This window comes from Monodon monoceros, unplaced genomic scaffold, assembly GCF_005190385.1.
Source record: "Monodon monoceros isolate NGI ecotype Baffin Bay Population unplaced genomic scaffold, NGI_Narwhal_1 Super_Scaffold_16, whole genome shotgun sequence".
Lineage (NCBI taxonomy): Eukaryota > Metazoa > Chordata > Mammalia > Artiodactyla > Monodontidae > Monodon > Monodon monoceros.
This window is the reverse complement of record NW_021703772.1, coordinates 34553132-34575564: the sequence shown is the minus strand read 5'-3', so window position 1 is coordinate 34575564 and position 22433 is coordinate 34553132. Positions and strand designations below refer to the sequence as shown.

The 22433-nt window shown below is 40.8% G+C and overlaps 2 protein-coding genes across 4 annotated transcripts in view; one reads left to right on the top strand and one right to left on the bottom strand.

Annotated features, from left to right (window-relative positions):
- PPIL3 (peptidylprolyl isomerase like 3) overlaps positions 1–2916 on the bottom strand; it is a 9477-nt gene extending 6561 nt beyond the window's left edge. For both annotated transcript variants that reach the window (XM_029225012.1, XM_029225013.1), the window contains exons 1-3: positions 2594–2916; positions 1982–2054; positions 933–1007 (exon numbers count right to left, since the gene is read on the bottom strand). In XM_029225012.1, coding sequence (XP_029080845.1) covers positions 933–1007; positions 1982–1984 — 78 coding nt within the window. In that variant the 5' untranslated portion in view covers positions 1985–2054; positions 2594–2916. The remainder of the gene's footprint in view (positions 1–932; positions 1008–1981; positions 2055–2593) is intronic.
- Positions 2917–3015: 99 nt separating this feature from the next.
- Positions 3016–22394, top strand: NIF3L1 (NGG1 interacting factor 3 like 1). 2 transcript variants are annotated; one of them, XM_029225353.1, is made up of 7 exons: positions 3016–3032; positions 5651–6111; positions 6961–7123; positions 9671–9797; positions 11894–12032; positions 13662–13745; positions 17560–22394. In XM_029225353.1, exons 2-7 carry the CDS (start codon positions 5676–5678, stop codon positions 17742–17744), a joined length of 1134 nt encoding a protein of 377 aa, XP_029081186.1. In that variant the 5' UTR covers positions 3016–3032; positions 5651–5675; the 3' UTR covers positions 17745–22394. The 2 variants fall into 2 exon arrangements, with proteins under 2 accessions (XP_029081186.1, XP_029081185.1); XM_029225352.1 differs by lacking the exon at positions 3016–3032 and adding an exon at positions 3075–3759.
- The last annotated feature ends 39 nt before the right edge of the window (positions 22395–22433 follow it).

Sequence of the window (22433 nt, the reverse complement as noted above, 5' to 3'; positions counted from 1 at the left end):
AAGGCTCAGCGGCCATGGCTCACGGGCCCAGCCGCTCCGTGGCATGTGGGATCTTCCCGGACAGGGGCACGAACCCATGTCCCCTGCATCGGCAGACGGACTCTCAACCACTGCGCCACCAGGGAAGCCCTCGCACTCAGTTTTTAAAGCATCACTTTCTTGGCTAGGCTTGCCCTCACCTTCTTTTAAATAAATCCTTTCCCATTATTCTCTATCTCACAACTTTATTTCCTTCAAAGCATTATTACCCTCTAGAATTACTTTTTTTCTAGAATGAATCTTCCCCCCTGCCTATCTTCCCAGGTAGAATATTAGCTCCACAATAGCAAGGCATGTCTTTTGTTCATCACTGTAGTTCTACTTGCTGGCAAGATAGCCTTCCATAAATAAATTACTTAATGAACGAATATATATAGCTGACTCTTTTTCCTTCTTGTATTTCTCTCTCTCTTTTTTTTTTTTGGCTGAGCCACGAGGCTTGCAGGATCTTAGTTCCCTGACCAGGGACTGAACCTGGGCCATGGCAGTGAAAGCACCAAGTCCTAACCACTGGACCGCCAGGGAACTCCCTCTTTTTTCCTTGTTTAAATGACAAGGATAGAACCTTGTCATTTAAACAAGTAAAATAATGTATGGAACAATTCTCTTACCTAATATCTAATGATTATTTATATTTCTTGAGGAAAATGAGCCAAAGGAAAAAGATACCAGCCACTCTGTGGTTAGAGAAAAATTCTCTACCCTTTCTTTGATCCAACTTTGACATCAGAAAAAGAAGTGTAAATTAGACCAGAAATTATCATTGCGGGTTTTTCTTGACAATAGTTTTATAGAAACTTTTTTTTGGATGTTGTTTAAGTTAGATGACTCAATTTCAAAATGGTTATCCTGTTGCATTAACTCATCTTTTATACATACATTACGGCACTCACTTCACATGTTTTGGGTGTCCTCTCACAGAAGACTTCTATTTTAATATCACCTACATCTGTATGCAGTGTCACCGACTAAAAAGGAGAGAGAATGTGAGAACGAATGAGATTTCTTCAGGTGACTTTGTGCACTGTATCATTTCCCTAACTAGATATTAAAGATAACTACCTGAATAAAAACAGAAAGAAACACCATTTCAGAGATGATCCACCCACACAGTAGCTCTGAGAGATAAGTTGTATTTCTTCAAAATTTATTTCAGCAGTAGAAAAAAAATTCCAGAAGAGAAATATAAATGTTAAGGTAAAATGATATCTATGCTAAAATATTTGGGAGCAAATATTGTGATGGAAATAATCATTTTAAGTTTGAATTTTTCATCAATAAAAATAAAAAGTTTTTATGTTAGTATTACTGACTTAAGTGGCAATTCACTGTCATTAATATATATTGAAAAATAGTAAGAAAATGACTTTTATAAACATAGTTTCCACCATTTCCCTTATGTAATTTAATTGCGAGAGACTTAAAAAACAATTTCTTTCTCCACTAAAGACAACAGACATAAAAAGCGTCAGTGTTTTCAGATCGTAAAAGTGCAGAGGTAACCACAGTACTTCTTCTTGCTTGCTTTTTGTTTAATCTGTTGTTTTGGTAGCTAGAATATTCCTTTTGTTACCCCATTCCAGAGAGGGTGGAAAACTTCTGAGGCTTCCTTTTAAAATTCTCTTCTTACAATAGTTGTCCACCTTAGATCAAGAGCAAAAGGATCCAATTAAAATGATCACACCTGGCTATGCTCTTCTGACCCTGCAACACCACCTTTCCATCTCTATCCATCTTGTATCAATCTTTTTCCATAAAAGGTAAATTCTGTGTTTTAAGTGAAAAACATAAAGAATCTGAAATCACTTTACACTGTATGCTTCTACAGATTATCATTGCTCTGTTTTGTCACTGAAATTTCCATGCAGTTTTATTTCCCTTGACTGAATTTCTAAAAATTACTTATAATGAAAGACTTTCATAAGAATTCTGTAAAATTTACCATTTTTCTTCTTGATGCTTTCAGGAAGTACTGTTACTTTCTCAGTTTACTGAAAGAAGTTCAAAAACGAGCCCTATTTCCAAAAGAAAAAACAATTAAATTCATTTCCCTCTCTTAACTCACACTTGCTCATCTTTACCGCATATTTAAGAGAAAAAGTCTCGATGAGCACCCATCCTGCCCCAAGTAATAAAAAGCTGGTTATGAAAGCGATCAGGCGATAGTACTCGTCTCAAGCCCCTCAACTCCTACTTCCACTGCTCACTCTTCACGGGCCGGGTACATTCCCGCCTTGGGGTCTAGGTACTGGGTGTTCCCCTTGCCTGGAACACGTACACTCAGACATCTGTACGGCTATTTTCCTCACCTCCAAGTCTCTTCTCAAAAGTCTCGTCTGGACCTGATAACTCTATTTAAGCCTGCCTTAACGATTTCCTTTTCCATAGCACTTAGCACTAATATACTCTATGCTTTACTAATTGTCTTATTTCAACAACACCCTCCCCCGTACAGAATACTAACTGGAAGCAGTCCAAGAACTAACATACACAGCGCTCTGCGAGCATTTGAGTTAAGTGAATGAAAGAATAAGTGACGTTACCCCATACTTACTTAACCACTTCGATTAGCACAGCGGTTGTTAAAAGAGCAAAGGTGCAATCGCAGTTGCCCCCACGGATCTGCAGATTCGAAATTAAGTTTCTTCAGGCCACCGGAAGTCGAGCAAGGGACGCATTAGAGAGAACGCCCCTCACCTGCTCGCCTCCTCCCTCCGCCCCCTCCTCCCTGTCTCAAACCAAACGACTAGAACTAGGGAGACACCAATTTCTCCCCACCAGGTACACTTTTGACTATGAAAGGGTCGAAATTATCTTTTAATAATTACACTAGGACAACAAGCGTAACTCTGGTCATCCTCTAGAAGTGCCTTGGGCTCAGACGCAAAGCCGGAAAGACCACCTCCGACCGGCTCCCCCGCCCCGCCCACTTTCACGAAGCCGGGAAGTTCCGCGCAGGACCGGAAACAGCGCTCGCGGAGTTCCCGGGGCTGGTGAGTCTTGGGCGGGTTAAGTTTCAGCGTGAGTAGCTGAGGCCTTGGCGGCGGGCTGTGGTTTACGAACCTGCTGCAGCGAAAGGTGGCAGGGGAGGAGATAGGCGCAGAAAACCGGCTTGCCGCGGGAGAGCATAGCGCGCTAGAGGGGCCGGGGACTTAACTCACGGACTTATCGGCCGTGCCACCTGCGCTCTTCATTGTTCTAGAAGAGGCCTGAAGGGGGACTGAAACAAGAGGGCGCAGTTTGCAGGCTGTAAAGTGGGCCTTGCTAATGAATCTTAATAATAAATAGTGCAGACTCTAGGCCAGGCATTGTTCCCAGCTTCACGGTTAAATCTTGCAACCACGCTGTGAGCTGGGCACTATTATTTGCACCCTTCAGAGGTGGAAACCACAGAGGTAGAGTCCTCAGAGACAGCTGTGGCTTTGGGAGTCAGTCTGGTTTTAGAGTCGGTGCTCTTCCCACCATGCTCTGCCACCTCCCATTCTCGTTAATTGTGACTTAAAGCTACTCAGCTTCGTAGGAAATGGGGAGTGTTTTGTTACTTACAAGGGCTCCTTCAAATGTAACAGTAGGTAACAGAACCGGCGTGGTGGCCCATTAGAGCTTCACTTTAGGGCTTGCCAGATTTAGAAGAGTCTGGAGAGTGGAGTAGTATCAGGACGTGGAATCTGGAGAGTGGAAGTGGTATAAGGACCCTTAGAAGATCTTCCAAGACCCCAGGTTCGAGTGGTTCCACCTCACTCCAAACTGTATATTGAATAAGTGCATTAAATATTTCTTTTTTATTATTTTATTTTATTTTTGTCTGCATTGGGTCTTCGTTGCTGCACGCAGGCTTTCTCTACTTGCGGCGAGCGTGGGCTACTCTTGATTGCGGTGTGCAGGCTTCTCCTTGCGGTGGCTTCTCTTGTTGCAGAGCCCAGGCTCTAGGCATGCGGGCTTTAGTAGTTGTGGCTCACGGGCTCTAGAGCGAGGGCGCAATAGTTGTGGAGCACGGGCTTAGTTGTTTCACGGCAGGTGGGATCTTCCCGGACGAGGTCTCGAACCCGTGTCCCCTGCATTGGCAGGCTGATTCTTAACCACTGTGCCACCAGGGAAGTCCCAATATTAAATATTTCTGCGTACAAATATTGAAAAAAATTAGCTTTTGAAATTGAGTTATGAGTATTTCATTAAATTTACAATTGCTTTCTTGTTAATTATTTTGCATACCGTGAAATGCTTTTCTTCAAAAACAAAAGTGTTCATAGATACTACATTTAAGAATGGAGCTGACAGTGTTATCTTTTGTATTGGATATAGATGTCTATAAGGCTTACAGACTGTGTGGGCCCTTTACGTCTTCACCTCTCCCACCTCTTGATTCTGGCCTTTGTGTGGCAGGTAGCTGTTGGCTCAGGGGCAGCAGCTCCTGCCCTTTGCTGCCTTGACCCTACCCATTCACAGAGTGACTCACCTGTGCATCCCATGGTTCTGGCTGCCGATAAAACACTTAACTTTTTTCTTTTTTAAACTAATATATTTTTTTGAATTTTATTTTATTTATTTTTTATACAGCAGTTTCTTATTAGTTATCTACTTTATACATATTAGTGTATACATGTAAATCCCAATCTCCCAGTTCATCCTACCACCACCCATACCCCGCCACTTTCCCCCCTTGGTGTCCGTACAAAACACTTAACTTTTTAAATATGTTATTGTTACTCTTTTGATAAAGCACTTTTTAATGTCAGTATGTACCACCCTAACTCCAGATTCTGCTATGATGGGGGAAGGGGGACTGTGTCAGTCTGTATAGTAAGCATTTAGTGCTGGCCTATGTTGGTGATCCTGAGATACAGAAAAGGTAGTTTCTGTCCTCCAGTAGCTTTAGCGTACTGGGGGAGACAGACAAACAGGAATATAATATTATGAGAATAACTAGTGCAAAAGCAGGTGGGACAGGGAGGGGGACGACACTGAAAAGGAAGGTTTGTCAAGAAAAGCTTTATTTAGGAAGTCGAAAGGGTCTTGGAAGGAAGGGTAATATTTAGAGAAATGGAGAAGGGTGGTTGAAGCACAGGTGGGGAGAACAAGAACAAGGGTGTGGGCTTCCCTGGGGGCGCAGTGGTTGGGGGTCCGCCTGCCGATGCAGGGGACACGGGTTCGTGCCCCGGTCCGGGAAGATCCCACATGCCGCGGAGCGGCTGGGCCTATGACCATGGCCGCTGAGCCTGTGTGTCCGGAGCCTGTGCTCCGCAGTGGGAGAGGCCACGACAGTGAGAGGCCTGCGTACCGCAAAAAAAAAAAAAAAAAAAAAAAGAACAAGGGTGTGTGGGAGGGGGCAGGGAGGAGGAAAGGAACATAATTGTGTGTTGTGCACCAGGTTTGTGCAAGGTGACTTAAACATATTAATCCATTTACTCCTCCAGACGGCCTGTGAGGTAAGTTATAGTGTCTCCATTTTGTAGATGAGAAAACAAGCTCAGAGAGGTTAAATGACTTACCTATGATACCATGTGCCAGTAAGTGGCAGAGCCAGTATTTGAAGCCAGGCACGTAGGACTACAGCTCTTTTGCTCATATGCTTTGCTGTCTCAAAGGTCCATTTTCTGTGTTTTGACTTCAGATACTCAGTTTTACCTGACTTCTGCATGTTGTCATCTCGTGTACGCCTGGTCCCCACGACAGTCCGCCTAATCCATTCCCTGATCTGCAGTTCTTCCCGTTCCTTCATGGATCTAAAGACTCTCCTTTCCTCCTTGAATGACTTTGCATCCCTCTCATTTGCTGAGGGTTGGGACAATGTTGGGTTACTGGTGGAACCAAGCCCACCACACACTGTAAACACGCTCTTCCTAACCAATGATTTGACAGAAGAAGTGATGGAGGAGGCACTGCAGAAGAAGGCAGATCTCATTCTCTCCTACCATCCACCCATTTTCCGACCTATGAAGCGCATCACCTGGAAAACCTGGAAAGAGCGCCTGGTGATCCAGGCACTGGAGAACAGAGTTGGGATCTACTCTCCTCACACGGCCTATGATGCTGCTCCGCAGGGAGTCAACAACTGGCTGGCTAAAGGGCTTGGTGAGAAGCCTCTTGTTCTTTCATATTCAGTATTTTCCCTACCAGTGCTTTGAAATTTTAGAATGTATTTCCAGTAGTGTTTTAACTGCTTTAGGGATAGGGACCATTATTCTACTTTCATATATTTTAAAATAATCTTGCTGAAATCTGGCAATTAAATTGCATTTGAAAAATGAAACTTTTATCCTTAGTGAACAAGGACAGCATAGGAAATCTTCATTTTTGCTGGAGCTTTGTGATTCCTTACTCATGTGGCACAGTGCCTGGCACTCAGGCACTCCAGAAACGCTTGTTAAACTGAACTGAAAGCTTCAAGCCTCTCCAAAATATACTTCATATGTCAGTCAAATAGAGTTTTACTGAATTAGTCCTTATGCCCAGCACAATGAGGGAATTCAGCATATGTGTTTTAGCAAGTCTTTTTAGTTTACTCATTTTGGGCTGAAGCTTCTGTGATGATATAATCTGGATTAATGTGGTCAAGTAAATTATGAGCATCTGCGACTTGAATCATAGTTTACATGAGTGAATTTAGTAAGCAGTCACAATTCTATATGTTATGTAAAAATTCATGAGTCAGTCTTGTCCAACTTTTTGTGATATTTACGAGTCTTCTGGAAAATCTGAAAATAAATTTGATTATGTATGTCTGTACTAAATCCCTAAATTACGGGGATTGTTGAATGTATATATAAGGGATATGTATGTGTGTGTATATTATATAAGCATCTGAGAATGAATCTTTTCAAAAATACTCATTTCTTAGAAGTTTTGCCCATAGTGGTTTATCTTTCTAATTTTTAAATAAACCCACAAAAACTCCAATTTCTGACAATTTTTTCTTTCTAGGAGTTTGCACCTCCAGGCCCATCCATGCTTCCAGAGCTCCTGACTACCCCACGGAGGGAACACACAGAGTAGAATTCAATGTTACCCACACCCAAGACGTGGACAAAGTCATTTCTGCAGTGAAAGGAATTGCAGGTGTATCTGTCACTTCTTTTTCTGCTAGGTACAATATTTTTTCCTCTTTTTGTGTATATTAATTTGTAAGAATCTTTCTTACAGATTCTATAACTCTGTTATTTAAGTTTGCAGCAAATCACTTTCCTAGGGTGGGTTTACAAAGCAGCATACTTCTCATTTGCCTGCGGGTCCCTAAGGAGAACCATGGGATCTTTTCAAAGCAATAAAAATGATAAGTAACACTTATTGACTATTTTCTATGTAGGAGAGACTATATCACACATCCTACAGTATTTCTAATCCTCCTGGCAATGTTGAAAGTTATTTTTACCTTAGGGTATGCAGATATACCCTAGTTATATGCTGATAACATAGGTTTACTTTTATCAGTTCCCAGCAAATGATGATTCCCAAACACTTGAAAAGAAAAATACATTAAAGTGCCTCTTGGAAGGTCAATCATTTATTTAATTAGGGCTGAGATACCAAAATGTTGCTTCAGGGACATCCCTGGTGGCGCAGGAGTTAAGAATCCGCCTGCCAGTGCAGGGGACACGGGTTCGAACCCTGGTCCAGGAAGATCCCACATGCCGTGGAGCAACTAAGCCCGCATGCCACAACTACTGAAGCCCGCACACCTAGAGCCCATGCTCCGCAGCAAGAGAAGCCACTGCATTGAGAAGCCTGCATACCGTAACGAAGAGTAGCCCCCGGTTGCTGCACAGCAACAAAGACCCAATGCAGCCAAAAATAAATAAATTAATTAATTAAAAAAAAAATGTTGCTTCATTAGAGATTTTTTTGGGGGCTGATTTACCCTAATACCTACTAAAGCATCGTAAAAGACAAGTTATAAAAAGCTAGGACTTAATTGTTAAAAAAAAAAGATAGGTACAATGACTTTTTTATAAAATGGAAATCTGTTGCACGAACCTGTGTCCCCTGCATCGGCAGGCGGACTCTCAACCACTGTGCCACCAGGGAAGCCCAAAAATGACTCTTTGATGAGTGGTTTTTAAGTGTAGATACATTATAGTAAAATCGTAGTAAATGTCCTCTAATAATATTGGGGAATTCCAAGAATCTTAAGAAAAATTGTTTATAAGATTTTGCATAGGTTCCAGTCATGGTGTCTTTTACCATACTGAAATACTGTGTAAATACTGAAATTAATATTATACAAATAAAGCATGAAAAATTTAAGCAATACAAAAGTTCTCCTTGTCCCCTCTACTCAATCCCAGTATCTTCAACTCAAGTTGTCTTTTCCTTTGTTTTCAGAGAAGTGGGTATCTTTCCAAACATGTATAGGGACACAAAGAAATGTGTAGTTTTGTCTTATTCATTGCTTTCTTAATTAAATGGTATGCTGTATTTGTCTTTTTAACTTAAGATGTCTTAGAAATCTATCCATGTATGTCTCTCTTTTTAATTGCTACGCAGTGTTTATTATGAATGTACTGTAATTTCTTGAAGTATTCCTCTTCCTAACTGATGGACTTTTTAAAACACTGATGCACATTTAGTTTGGTTCCAGTTTCTCCGTATTACAGGTAATATCGGGGATTTACCATTAGATTGGGGGCCAGGAATTGTTTTTGCTTTTTCTTTTCAAATCTCTACAGATGGTTGTTCCAGTGTTGAAACTACACTTCCACATTATCTTGTAAGGTGTCTTAGTTCTAGAATTCTATGATTATATTTAGAGTATATGGTTAAATACAAAACTTTCTTGGTGCTAGTTGTTTTGGAGAGGCTCTGGGGCATTGTTTTTTTTTTTTTTTTTGGGCTGCGCCCCACGGCTTACAGGATCTTAGTTCCCCAACCAGGGATCCAGGGATTGAAGGGATTGAACCCGGACCCCAGCAGTGAAAGCACCGAGTCCTAGCCACAGAACCACCAGGGAATTCCCAAGGGCATTGCTTTTTTTATTTTATTTTTTAATTTTTTTTAAGGGCATTGCTTTTTAAAGGGTGATTCAGGGACCTCTGAATCATTGCTAACGGGTGCTTATGAAAAATGCAGATTTGGGGCTTTATCCTAGATCTGTGTAATTAGAATGGGGTTTGCCTGAGGATCTGTCCAGGAGATTCTTGTATTCAGTGATGTTTGAAAATTAACTTTTCTAGGGCTTAAAAAAAATTCAGTTTGCCCCAGTCCCATTCATAGATGTCCTGTTTCACTGGATCTATGGAAGGGTCCAGCAGCTGTTATTTTAAGAAGACAGCAGGAGATTTCTGATGCACAACCAGGACTAAGAACTGTTCTAGAACAGGGGTTTCAGAGTGAGGTCCCTGGACCAGCAACATCAGCATCACCTGGAACTTGTTAGAAAGATAAATTCTTAGCCCCCACTCGGACCTACTGAATTAGAAACTCTGGGGGTAGGGCCCAGCAGTTTTAATAAGGCCATGAGATGATTTTGATGCATGTGAAAGTTTGAGAAACACTATTCTAGAAAATAGTTTGGCTTGGAATTAAGTCCTAAATTCCATATAAATCTAATCTCCTATTATAGGAGGTTGTAAACTGTGGATTCTTTTAAATACATTGTTTATATTTATCCTAAACCAGGAAGTGACTTTTTTTCTAGGTCTGATGATGAAGAACAAACACGGCTCAGTCTGAATTGTACTCAGCAAGCTTTGATGCAGGTGGTGGCTTTTCTTTCCCAGAACAGACAATATTATCAGAAGACTGAAATTCTGTCACTGGAGAAGGTAATAAAAAATATGTTACTGTGCATTTTTGTTTGACAATTCATATGTAAATTATTAGATACAAAGTGATGATTGAGGGCATGTCATGACCTGGAAAGTATATTTAAAACTGGAGACGTGGGCTTCCCTGGTGGTGCAGTGGTTGAGAGTCCACCTGCCGATGCAGGGGACACAGGTTCATGCCCCAGTCTGGGAAGATCCCACATGCCGCGGAGCGGCTGGGCCCGTGAGCCATGGCCGCTGAGCCTGTGCATCCGGAGCCTGTGCTCCGCAACGGGAGAGGCCACAACAGTGAGAGGCCCGCGTACCGCAAAAAAAAAGAAAACAAAAAAAAAACGGAGACGTTTCAGGAATAAGAAAATGTTGGAACTTGTCTTAGTCCGTTCGGGCTACTATAACATGTTTGGACTGCTATAACAGAGTGCCACAGACTGGATAGCTTATAAACAACAGAAAGTTACTTCTCACAGTTTTGGAGGCTGGAAAGTCCAAGATCATGGCACTGGTAGATTTGAAGTGGTGTCTGGTGGGAGTTCACTTTGTGGTTCAAAGATGGTGCCTTCCCTCTGTGTCCTCACATGGTGGAGGGGACTAAGGATCTCTCTGGAGCCTCTTTTCTAAAGCACTAATCCCATTCGTGTGGGTTTCAGCCTCATGACTTAAGTACCTCCCAAAGGCTACACCTCCTAACCCGTATGTTAGGATTTCAACCTATGAATTTGAGGGGGACGGAAACATTTAGACCCTAGTGGTACTTCTTCAGGATTAGAGACTCAGTTACAGGTTCAGTCTCTTATCTTATACCCTATGCCTGGACCGTTTTTATTCATTCTTTTAACTTGACAGCCATTTGTATGATGATTCCTATGTCTTTACTTCCTGTCTCAGAATGCTTTCTTAAGGTAAAAGATAAAAAATTTTAAAAGAACCTGTATTTCCAGCCACTTTCTGAACATTTTCCACCTATGACTCTTACAAGTATTTAAAATCCAGTATATACAAGTGTTGACCTTATCCCCATACCACGCCTTTAAATACCGCTTTTTTCTGTTTTATTGGTGGCATCATCATCTATCTTACTTGCGGTTTGCACAACTCTCCCTTGCCCCTGTAAATCCAAGCCCTGCTGATTCTGTCCCTAAATCTACAAATGTTTCTCCTCTCTGTTTGCTTCGCCACCACAGTAGTTGAAACTCTCATCTTCTCTCACTTGGGATATGAGTAGTCTCCTGAGTGGGCGCCTACAGGAGACAATCCAGGCTTTTTAGCTTAGAGTGTGAAGCCCTTCATGACTGGCAAGGACCCCTGTCTCCGCGTCTTCTCCATCCGCGTCCCTTGCTCTGTATACCAGCTACACTGTCTGCTTTTGCATCTGCCCTGTGCGGTCTCTCCCACCTTGGCACCTTTGTACGTGATCTCTCTCTTTAGAATGCCTCTCCACATCTCACCCTGTCCCTAACCCACCACACTGCACTTGACATCACTCCTTTTTTAACTCCTTTCTGGTCTGTCTTCGAGACCCAAGTCGTTGTAGAACCTTGTTTGACTCCACTTAGTCCAAGTACCCACCTCCCCTAGTCTCAATTCATTTATTTTGTCATTCCTTTGTGCTCCCAGAAAAAAACAATACCTACTTTGTATTTAAAAACACTTTTATTTTCATTGTTTAAACATCTGCCTTCCCAGGAGACTGAGCTCCTAGAAGTCAGAGAATGTTTTTGTCAGGTTTGCATCCCCAAATTTTAGCCTGGAGCTGGTTTTATAGCAAGCTGATAATATGCTTGTTTTTTTTTTTTTTTTTTTTTGCGGTACGCGGGCCTCTCACTGTTGTGGCCTCTTCCGTTGCGGAGCACAGCCTCCGGACGCGCAGGCTCAGCGGCCATGGCTCACGGGCCCAGCCGCTCCGCGGCATGTGGGATCTTCCCGGACCGGGGCACGAACCTGTGTCCCCTGCATCGGCAGGCAGACTCTCACCCACTGCGCCACCAGGGAAACCCAATATGCTTGTTTTCTTGATCTCGGCATTTGCTGTCTGTTCTATGGATTTGTTTTCTAGGACTGATGATGTACAGTTTTTCTAATTTGTTTCTCTTCAGCCTCTGCTTCTACATACTGGGATGGGACGGTTATGCACCCTGGATGAGTCTGTCTCCTTGGCAACCATGATTGAGCAAATCAAAAGGCACCTAAAACTGTCTCATGTTCGCCTTGCTCTTGGAGTAGGGAAGACCTTAGGTAAATATGTCTCCTTTATTTGTCCAGTATACTTACTGATACTGTTGGGCAAAAATTGAAACTCTTGGCTGTGTCAGTATAGATGATAGAAACGTGTTAAGAAACGTGTTAGCAGCTCACAGGAGATGACTGCTTTACTTTATCGATCAGGATGGTTGAGGTTATACTGTGATATACATCTCATTGGCCTAAACACGATTTATTTCTCAGGCACACTCCACATTCATCTCAAATCGGTGGGGGAAGTTTGCTCATTGTAGACTGGTTACTGTTGCAGAGGGAGGGTCTCAAACCATCAGTTAAACATTCTAGTCTGGAAATACATATTCTGTTCAATTCATTGTCCGGAATTACTCAACCCAGGGAGAGCATGAAGTGCAATCCTACCAATATCCAGGAAGAAAGCTGGAAATTGTGATTGCTCCAGTTACAATGCAAATCTTACATTTTACAATACTGGCAATATTTTATAGTGAGGTAGTACTAAGTGATGTGATCCAGTGCAGTTTCTGAGTTTTGTAGCCACTGCCTTTTCTCTTGGCTTTCCCCAGTATTTTGGGTAACAAAAGGAACGGACAGAACATTTGTTGGACCCCTGCAGTGAGCCTAGCACTGTACCTAGTGTCCTGAGTGTGTGAGTTCCCACTGTGAAGGCGGCGAGTAGAGCACAGGTGTTATGAGTGTGGAATCTGAACGCCTTGGGTTCACGTTTGTCCTGTCTGCTGCATGACTTGGACAGGCTATTTAACCCCTTGTGTCCTGGTAGCCTCGTCTGTAAAAACTGCAGAAATAATAAAACCTAACTCATCGAGGTGGTGGTATAATTCATGTGACTGGCACACATTAAGTGCAGTAAATGCTGGCCATCGTTAGCTGTCTGGGAGGTGTTATTATTCCCATTGTACAGGTGAAAAAAATTGAGGTTTGGAGAGAAACTTATCCAAAGTCCACAGCTAGATCAAACAACTCATGAGTGTTTGTTTCCAAAAAGCGTTGGTGGCAGAGATGGGATTGGACTTCTGACCAGCTCCAGTGCCACTCTTTTGAAATACCACTAATGAAGTGTCCATTCTAGAAACCTAAGTGCTAAACACTTATTGAATTTTGGCTTGAAAGATTCTGTATTTCACTCTTCAGAGGATGCTCTTTCAGGATCAATACGATATTAAAAAAAATGTGTGTCAAATCCATTCATAGCATCCTCTAACTAGCCCTTTTAGTTCCTTAGCTTCCTTACCTGGGAACAGAGAGTTACCTGCTTACCTCTCACTGTTACCTGGAGACCCGGGTGAGGTTGCTTTACTGAGCAGCATTGCAGTGAAGCCCAAAGCCTAGTGCTAATAGTGGTTGATACTATCCAGGGGTGCCTTATGTGGGCTTCTGCAGCAACATACATCTGAAGGAATAATAATGCTGCCTTGGGTTAGCTCTGCAATGCCAAGGAATAGTCTGTTTGCCTATGTGAAGGTGTTTTTTATTATTTTTTAAAACTTGGTAAGCAAAATTCAGGTACTGGTGATGAGACTGGGAGTGAAATCTGCATTACATTTAGGATTCTCTGTACAAATTATAATATTAAAATGAAGGGGAATTATAAAGTAGTGGCCTCTTGTTTCCTTTATCTGGAAGAGTCCGCAGTCAAAGTCGTGGCCGTGTGTGCCGGTTCTGGGAGCAGCGTCCTTCAGGGAACAGAGGCCGACCTCTACCTCACAGGTAGGACAGCCTTTGGATCTTTTTTCTACCCTTTTCTTGTGCATCCCTTCCCTACCTTGGTTTATTTCTTTTCAAGTTAAAAAATAGCATAGGGCTTCCCTGGTGGCGCAGTGGTTGAGAGTCCACCTGCCAATGCAGGGGACATGGGTTCGTGCCCCGGTCCGGGAAGATCCCACATGCCGCAGAGCGGCTGGGCCTGTGAGCCATGGCCGCTGGGCCTGTGCGTCTGGAGCCTGTGCTTCGCAACTGGAGAGGCCACAACAGTGAGAGGCCCGCGTACCGCCAAAAAAAAAAAAAAAAAAGCATATTTTAGGACATCATCTGACATATAGATGGATCTAATAATAGCAGGCTTTAGGACAGCATCTGACATATAGATGGATCTGTTACTTGAACCTGAAATAAATAGGGACTATGCCAAAATTGGGAACATACCATATTCTTTGTGGAGGGGAAAAAAATCATTTAACAATTAGATTATCTAAAAAACTGATGTTCAGCACTTATTTAACCTAACTTCTTCCTAAACATGATTTCTCTCAGATTTCATATGTAAGTTAATGGGACACTTTTTACCTTGTCGTCTTAGGTAGAAAATGGTTCCTCTTACTCAGCCCTAAAGACAATCATCAGTTTCTATCAGTTATAACTCCAAAATCTTTCTAGAACTTTTCTCTGTGTCTCCATCCGGGCATCCTCTACTTGAAGTACTTCATCAAGCTTCTAATCTTAATCTTCCACGCACTCCCACAAAACTAACTTTCAAAAGTACAAATATGATGGTGGATAATATTATCCAGGCTAAAAACCCTTCAGTGATCTCCTTCAGCTGTCCTGGTGAAGCCTAAATGTTTCATCCTCTTTCATGCAGCCTTTGCTCATGCTGTTTTCCCTGGCTAAGATGTCTTCTCTTTGCGCCTCCGGACGCGCAGGCTCAGCGGCCATGGCTCACGGGCCCAGCTGCTCCGCGGCATGTGGGATCTTCCCGGACCAGGGCACGAACCCGCGTCCCCTGCATCGGCAGGCAGACTCTCAACCACTGCGCCACCAGGGGAGCCCTGCCCCTTTCTTAAACTTCTAGTGGTAAAAGCTCAGAGACACCTCCCCTGAGAAGCTTTTTCTTGACAGTGTCCAGCTCCTGCCCCTGGTGGTCATGACTTCCTCTCCCGATTCCTGTCACTTTGTTCTTAACCTACAGTATGCATTTCTTATTGGACATTAATTGTTTGGCTCCCAGGCTTTATACTCTGTCCTTGTGGGTAATACCTAACTGGTAACTTGGCCCATCATTCCTCCAAGGAGTTGGAGGCACTTTGTACACTGCTGCTACCAGCGGTATTTCCACCTCTGCGCCTCCTGAGGGTTAGGAGACTGGGGGTTAAAGATTACTTTTCCCACTTCTAGGACTAGACTCAAGGGTCTTAAGCCCCTGGCTGTTCCTTTGGCTACCCCTGGGGCCCTCCATTACTAAGGCTTCTCCTGCCACCCACACCCATGCCTTATTGTCTAGCACACCCCCTTACAGAGACTGCTGCACTTGAAACATTGTCACATCCCTAAGTATAGAGGTGCAGCATCTGAGCAAGCATGATGTATTTTTTGAACCAACTAAAAATGTATGTGACCATTGCCTGTTTTCTTTTCTATCCTTCAAAAGAGGTAAGATTTTTATAAGCCCTCAAATTTATACCAGATTGAAATAAACTTTCAGTGTATAGGCAATTTGATATCTTACAACATGGTGTTTCTATTTTAAAATTTTAACATTTTACTTTGAAGGAATTTCAGACCTATAGAAAAGTTGCAAGAATAGTACAATGAACTCCTGTATACCCTTCACCTAGATTACTAATGGTTATATTTTGCCACATTTGTACATTTTCTCTCTCTCTAACATATCATACAATATATGTGTATATATTTGTGTATGCATACCTATATTTATATATTTACATGTTTCCTCCCAAACCATTTTGTAATAAATTGCAGATATGGTGACCTTTTACCCCTAAATACCTCAGCATTGTATCTCCTAAGAACAAGGATGTTCTCTTATATGACCATGTTGTGATGATTTCAGGTTGATATCCAATCCATGATCACACACTACCTCTGGAATAGTTCTAAACTTTGTCTTCAGAGCATTGACATTTCTGAAGAGTGTAGGCCATTTGCTTTGTTGTATATCTCTCAGTTTGGAGTGTCTGTTTCTTCATAAATAATGACTTTTTTTAGTTTTTTTATTATAAAGCAATATGTACATAAGATAAATTCACACAGTTCCAAAATGTTAAAATGTCCTTCCTATCTGGTTAGTTGGGGAAACAGAAAATATCTTCTTATCTGACTAACTTAAGATGTCTACGGTCTGTGAGGCATCACTTTGAATATAACTTCAGGGATGGGAAGCCCCAGCCAATAGACCAGTTTCATCACCCTTCCTTTGAGCTTGATGTGTTAGGTCATAAAGGGTAATATCCTAGAAACACCAGCAGATGGCGAGATTGCTCCTTGCAAATATAAATTGTCTTTGATTTGCTTTTTCTTTCCCATAGCTGCCATCCTGAGCCAGCCTTTCTTTCCTTTGTCTTCTGGTGTTACTGCAGGGTCTTTATGGATTTTCCCACTTCCATGCCTTCTCCAGCCAGTGCATTTATAATAGTTCAGGCAGCCAGATTGTCTTTCCTAAAGCATGACTTCTAACTGAGCCACCCTAGTGTCTTTTTCTCCTTTTACTTTTTCTCTACTGTTACTTAGATTAAGATGTTTTAAAAGGTGCCTGAATAAAAACTATTCCTTATAATGAAATGATGCATATTTGGGTAGGGGGGAGTGTGGGGAATTGAAGATTTGGGCAGGGGGGCTTTTTTTTCTAAGAACCATTTTTTTAATGCGTTTATGTCTCTTAAGTATATTTCAAAATTATGCTTTTTATGAACAAGCCAAATTGTGCATAATATATTTTTGCTTTTAAGTTGGAAGTCATCAGATTCATACATGGTGTTTTTTAAAATTCAAAACACTTGAGTTTTCCCAAAATCTTTTCACAAAAGATGAGATCCTCTTCCACCAGTAACTTCTAGGCGTTTTGCCTAAGTCAAAGGAAAATACCTAGGCGTTTTGCCTAAGTCAAAGGAAAATACCTTGCTTTTAATTTAGAAATAACCTTAAGTTCATTTCATCCTTATGAATTAGACTACGGTTGATGCTGAAAATTTTGGTACTCACAAAGTGTAAAGGAGTCTCTGGGAAGTAAGCCTAGGACTTTCTTTTTTTTTTAAAGATTTATTTATTCATTTTATATTTTATTATTGCTGCGTTGGGTCTTTGTTGCTGCACACGGGCTTTCTCTAGTTGCGTCGAGCGGGGGCTACTCTTCGTTGCGGTGTGTGGGCTTCGCATCACTGTAAGCCTAGGATTTTCTTGAGGTATTTGTTATTTCATAGTTACATAGGAAAGAAACTTTTTGAAAGCCCCATTTTACTTAGCAGTGGTCATTTATTTTATTGTGGAAACATTTTGAATGGGTGTTCCTACAGGTCTTGTTATGGCAGTATTAGATACTGTTGGATGTGTGAATTTGGCTACTTGCCTTGGATCTGCCAAGGAGAAAGAATTTGGAATTCCGTATCTCTTTTTAAATTGGAGGACATGTAAGAAACATGCATATAACTTTCTAGATTTATATGTAAAGTTCTGGTGTATTACATTTGCATCATATAGAATGCAAAGTTGGTATTTCTCCTGTTATGGTTCAGCATTCCTCAGACTCTGTGTCTAATATTTAAATATTTGTTCTTTCTTTTGTTGGCAGGTGAGATGTCCCATCATGATGTTCTAGATGCTGCTTCCCAAGGAATAAATGTGATCCTCTGTGAACATAGCAACACTGAACGAGGCTTTCTTTCTGATCTTCGAGATATGCTGGATGCTTACTTGGAGAATAAGATTAATATTATCGTGTCAGAAATAGACAGGGACCCTCTTCATGTGGTATAATGCATGCAGGAACAACCAGATGACACAATCTGCAAATCGAATGGCTCCCAACTCAAATGCATAACATGAATCAGTGGGGTATCCTTCTGAAAGAATGTCTTAGAAGGTACATTATCATTTCTGGTTTCTTGATCTGCTTCACCAGATGTTCTGTAGCTCATAAGGTAAAAACAATAATATAATTACCATTAAAGCACAATTATTATAAAGAACAAATTAAAGAATATATTGTATAATATGTATTCATTATAACCTCTAGGAAAGATGGAGTAAACCTGTTTACTTAACATTCTTGGGAAATATCAATAGCTCAAGTAATCATCTCCTTAGCTTAATTATAGATGGGATGTGTCATTCTATATCTCTCTGTCCTTAGTTATTTTAAAAATATACTTTTCCAAAAAATATATATATACATATAAACTTTAAAACTCGGGATTAGAACACCTGTATATAGGTAGTAGCCCCTGGAGGGTGATAAGGTCTATCTGTATGTTTCTGTTCCTAGATCACTAACCTCCCACCTAAATTTCAGAATCAGGATGAGTTTTTTGGGTTTTTTTGGCCATGCTGTGCCACATGCAGGATCTTAGTTCCCCGACCAAGGATCAAACCAGTGCCCCCTGCAGTGGAAGCATGGAGTCTTAACCACTGGACGGCCAGGGAAGTCCCTCAGGATGAGTTTTGCTTTTTGTTTTAAATATACATGATCATTATTCATGTAATTATTGCTTTTTAGGTAACTCATCTGTAATTTTATTAGTAATGTATTCAATATAAAGATGGTTAACTTTCAAAATAATGTTAGTGAGTACTTACACAGTATTAATTTTGTGCCACGCACTCTTCTAGGTGCTTTATAAACACTTTCAATCCTTTATAAACAAGCATGTAAGTATTGTTACTCCCATTTTACAGATGAGGAAACTGAAACAGAGGTTAAGTAGTTTGCCCAAGGCCACGTAGCTAGGAAGTGATGGAGTTAGTTAGGACACAAACTCAGGCAGTCTGGCTCCAGAGCCTGTGTGCTTAACTACAGTGTATCTTAATCAAATACATTGATGACAGAACTGATAGAAGAGGTATGGAAGAAATCCTGAAGGGAAAAAAAAGTCCATTTTAACTGTGATTTTCTCTGGGGGGTATGATGAGAGGTTTTTTTGTTTTTTTTTTTAAATTTAATTAATATATATATATATTTTTTGGCTGCGTTGGGTCTTCATTACTGCACGTGGGCTTTCTCTAGTTGCGGCGAGCGGGGGCTACTCTTCGTAGCGGTGTGTGGTCTTCTCACTTCGGTGGCCTCTTTAGTTGCGGAGCACGGGCTCTAGGCACGTAGGCTTCAGTAGTTGTGGCGCACGAACTTAGTTGCTCCGCAGCATGTGGGATCTTCCCGGACCAGGGATCAAACCCACGTCCCCTTCATTGGCAGGCGGATTCTTAACCACTGCGCCACCAGGGAAGTCCCCATTTTTTCTTTTTAATGCTTTTATATGTATTTCCAATTTCTCCACTGAGCATGTTACTATGGTAATGGCAAAAGCAAATCTTTTAAAATACTATTTGTCTAAGATGAGAAGCATAGAATTTTCTATTTCCTTTGTAGGATCCTTTTCCTACCAATCTTTTTTCTCCTGGAGGCTTTGGGATCCTAACTTATAAATTATTCTTGGTGGTTCATCTGTAATACTGATTCACTACAGAAATAACCAGTAGGAGTGAGCCTTATGAAATGCCCCCCAGTTAGAGTTGGAGGAGCCACCAAGAAAGGTGGGAAAACAGCTAAGTGTCAGAAGCCAAGAATAGAAAGCTTCAATGAGATGGTCAGCTTTGTCAGAGTAGAGAGAATGAGATGATAGCAGCTTTGAGAGACCGTCTTAATGGTATTTGCTTCCTTCGTTCATCCACTGTTCACTTTCTGTGTGCTGGGCCCATAGAGATGTGGGGAGGATAGGACAGAAGTCTGGATGACAGTTACAATAAACTCTTAAGTAACTATGATAAAGATATGCATAGGGTTTATAGGGAAGGTCTTCTGGGGAAAGGGGGTAGAATTCAGTCAAGAGGGACAGCTTGAACAAGTGCACTAAGTAGAGAAACAGCACGGCACAGTGAAAAACCCAAGTAATTACTGTCATGGTGGAAAGCACAACGCAGGAAGGTATGGTCAGAGGTGATGACAGAGAAATGAACTGAGGCCAGTAGCTCTCAAACCCTCCTTTTTTTCTTTATAGCACACTCAAGGTGTGATGTAATTTCATCTGTAACTGACTGATGACGGCAGTAAGGATCTCAGTGAAGTAATTTTAGTTAAATCCAGTGTCTTTACTGGCATGCTAGCATTTCTAAATAATTAAAAATACCCCCAAACACATCCTATGCAGGATTTATTTTTATTTTTTATTTTTTTCTTCCTGTGTTTTTTAAAAAGTACCACTCAAGATTATTTACTTTCAGCTGTCAAATTTTCTGAACTGTTAACTTTAACATGTTGATCGCTTAGTTGTATACATCATTGCTTTCCATACTTTTAATGTGTACCAGAACATCTGGAGATTTAGTTAAAATGCAGATTGATTCAGATGCATGAGTAAGGGCCCAAGCATTTCTTAAGTTCCCAGGAGATGCTGATGCTGCCATTTTGAGGACCGCACTTTGGGTAGCAAAAGTAAAGATGCTGAAGTATTTAGGTGACCTAAATACTTAAGACTTGAGGCCCAAGTGATATATGCCAAAATAATGAAAATTTGGTAATGAGCTTTGTTATACTCATGCTTAAAGTTATATTTTCCATAGTGTTAGTTATTTCAAATTTACTTTATTCAACACATTAAGGATACTGTAATTTTTAATGCTGTTAAAACCTCAACTAGATATTTCACGTCACATTTTCATATTCTCTCAACTGCCTAGCACAGAGCCTTCTACTTAGTAAGTTCTCAGCAAACATGAATTAACATGGCTTAACAGCAATTTGAAAAATTAAAGTATGGGAGACTCTCCCAAGGGAGAGAGATCAAATAATTACAAAAAGCCTGAGAAAGTCATTTACATGACAGTTTATCCCTTGGCTTTTAGGAGACACAGTCTGTGATGAGGCAGACTCTCATGACTCACTGTTGTATCTGAGAGCCATTCAGGACTAAGCTGGAAGAGTCACCTCACCTCCTAGAATGTAGGAAAATACATTGTGAACTTGCTACTGGCTCCAGGTTTGAATTGGTTGGGGGGAAAAATACAGTTGACCCTTAAACAATGTGGGGTTTAGGAGTGTTGACCTTCTGCACAGTAAAAAAATCCAAGTATAACTTATAGTTGGCTCTCCCTTTGTATGCTGTTTCTCTTTATATATCCATGGGTTCAACCAACCGTGGATTGTGTAGTACTGTAGTATTTACTATTGGAAAAAATCTGCATTTAAGTGGACCCACACAATTCGAACCTGTGTTGTTCAAGGGTCAACTGTAGATTTCTAAAGTTTTGTTAGTAATTTTTTTTTTAAGTAAAACCTATGCACCATCCCTCGAACTTACTGATCTTTTGTATGAATGACATGTTCATATATTAAAATGGCAAACATGATGCTAAGAAAGTTCAGTTTCTGGAGTATCACAAGAACTGGTTTAGAACTCCCTGCCTAAGGAATTCAGTATTATGCCAAGTTTGTAGAGTGTAACTGTCTGTCCTGCATCCCCTGTGCCTTTTTTGGCCTATTTTAGCCATTTTATTAAGAGAAGCCAGAAAAATCTTTCAAGGTTTCAGGTCTGTTCAGTCTTGCGAGAAGCGACCAACAGCAGAAGTTTGGAGCCTTAGCAATCAAACTGATAGAGCTGAAGCGACACTGACGTTGAAACAAGGTAACGAAGAACATATAATTCTGTCAAGATCACCATCAGAACTGTGAGATGCACTCATAAAACTTCTGAAGCACTTCAAGATATCTTTAGTAAAAAATCCCAGTACTATAAATGAAAAAAAATGGTTATATCCAAATTGGTTTCTTTATTAATAGTAAAGACTATTCACACATACTGCTTGCAAACAGTATAGACACAAAAATTATAAAAATAAACCAGTAGATATTTAAGGGCAAATGCAAAGTTTGCACATTAGGTCATTAAAGATTTCATATACTTTTTTATACTGTAAGTTATAATAAACTAAATATATTAAGCAAAAAACAAGGTGCAAACCAGCAAGCATCATATGCCACCATTTGTGTTTTTAAAATGAGAAATACAGACAAATATACCCTTAGATGTGCATAGAATACCTTGGGAAGAATGCTTAAACCGCTGTCAATGGCTGCCTAAGGGACTGGATCAGGATGGTAAGGAAAATCACTTTTCATTGCATATCCTTTGGTACAATTAAACAATTTTAGAATCCTATTCATGTATAAATTTAAATATTTTGATTAGTAATTATGCTTAAGACTAAACCCCTTAATGCATGGATTTAAAATAAAATTACTTCATTATATGACACAAAGAAATGGTTTTAAAAATTCTGATCATTTTGGGAAATATTTTCATAAAAGGGGTTTACAAGATGAGAAATGAGTGAGAAATGCTGATGCAGTATATTACAGTGATATCTTAATGAAGAATTTCATTTCCAAGTATGAAATAGTTCAGGGAGTATGTGAAGACTATGAGCTGACTCCAGTGGCCGAGATTAGCCTTCTCA

Coding starts and splice junctions, on each gene's coding strand:
- NIF3L1 (XM_029225353.1), top strand. CDS start 5,676: ATGTTGTCATCTCGTGTACGCCTGGTCCCCACGACAGTCCGCCTAATC. Junction 12,033..13,661: donor TGGAGTAGGGAAGACCTTAG/GTAAATATGTCT, acceptor TTTATCTGGAAG/AGTCCGCAGTCAAAGTCGTG. Junction 13,746..17,559: donor GGCCGACCTCTACCTCACAG/GTAGGACAGCCT, acceptor TTTTGTTGGCAG/GTGAGATGTCCCATCATGAT.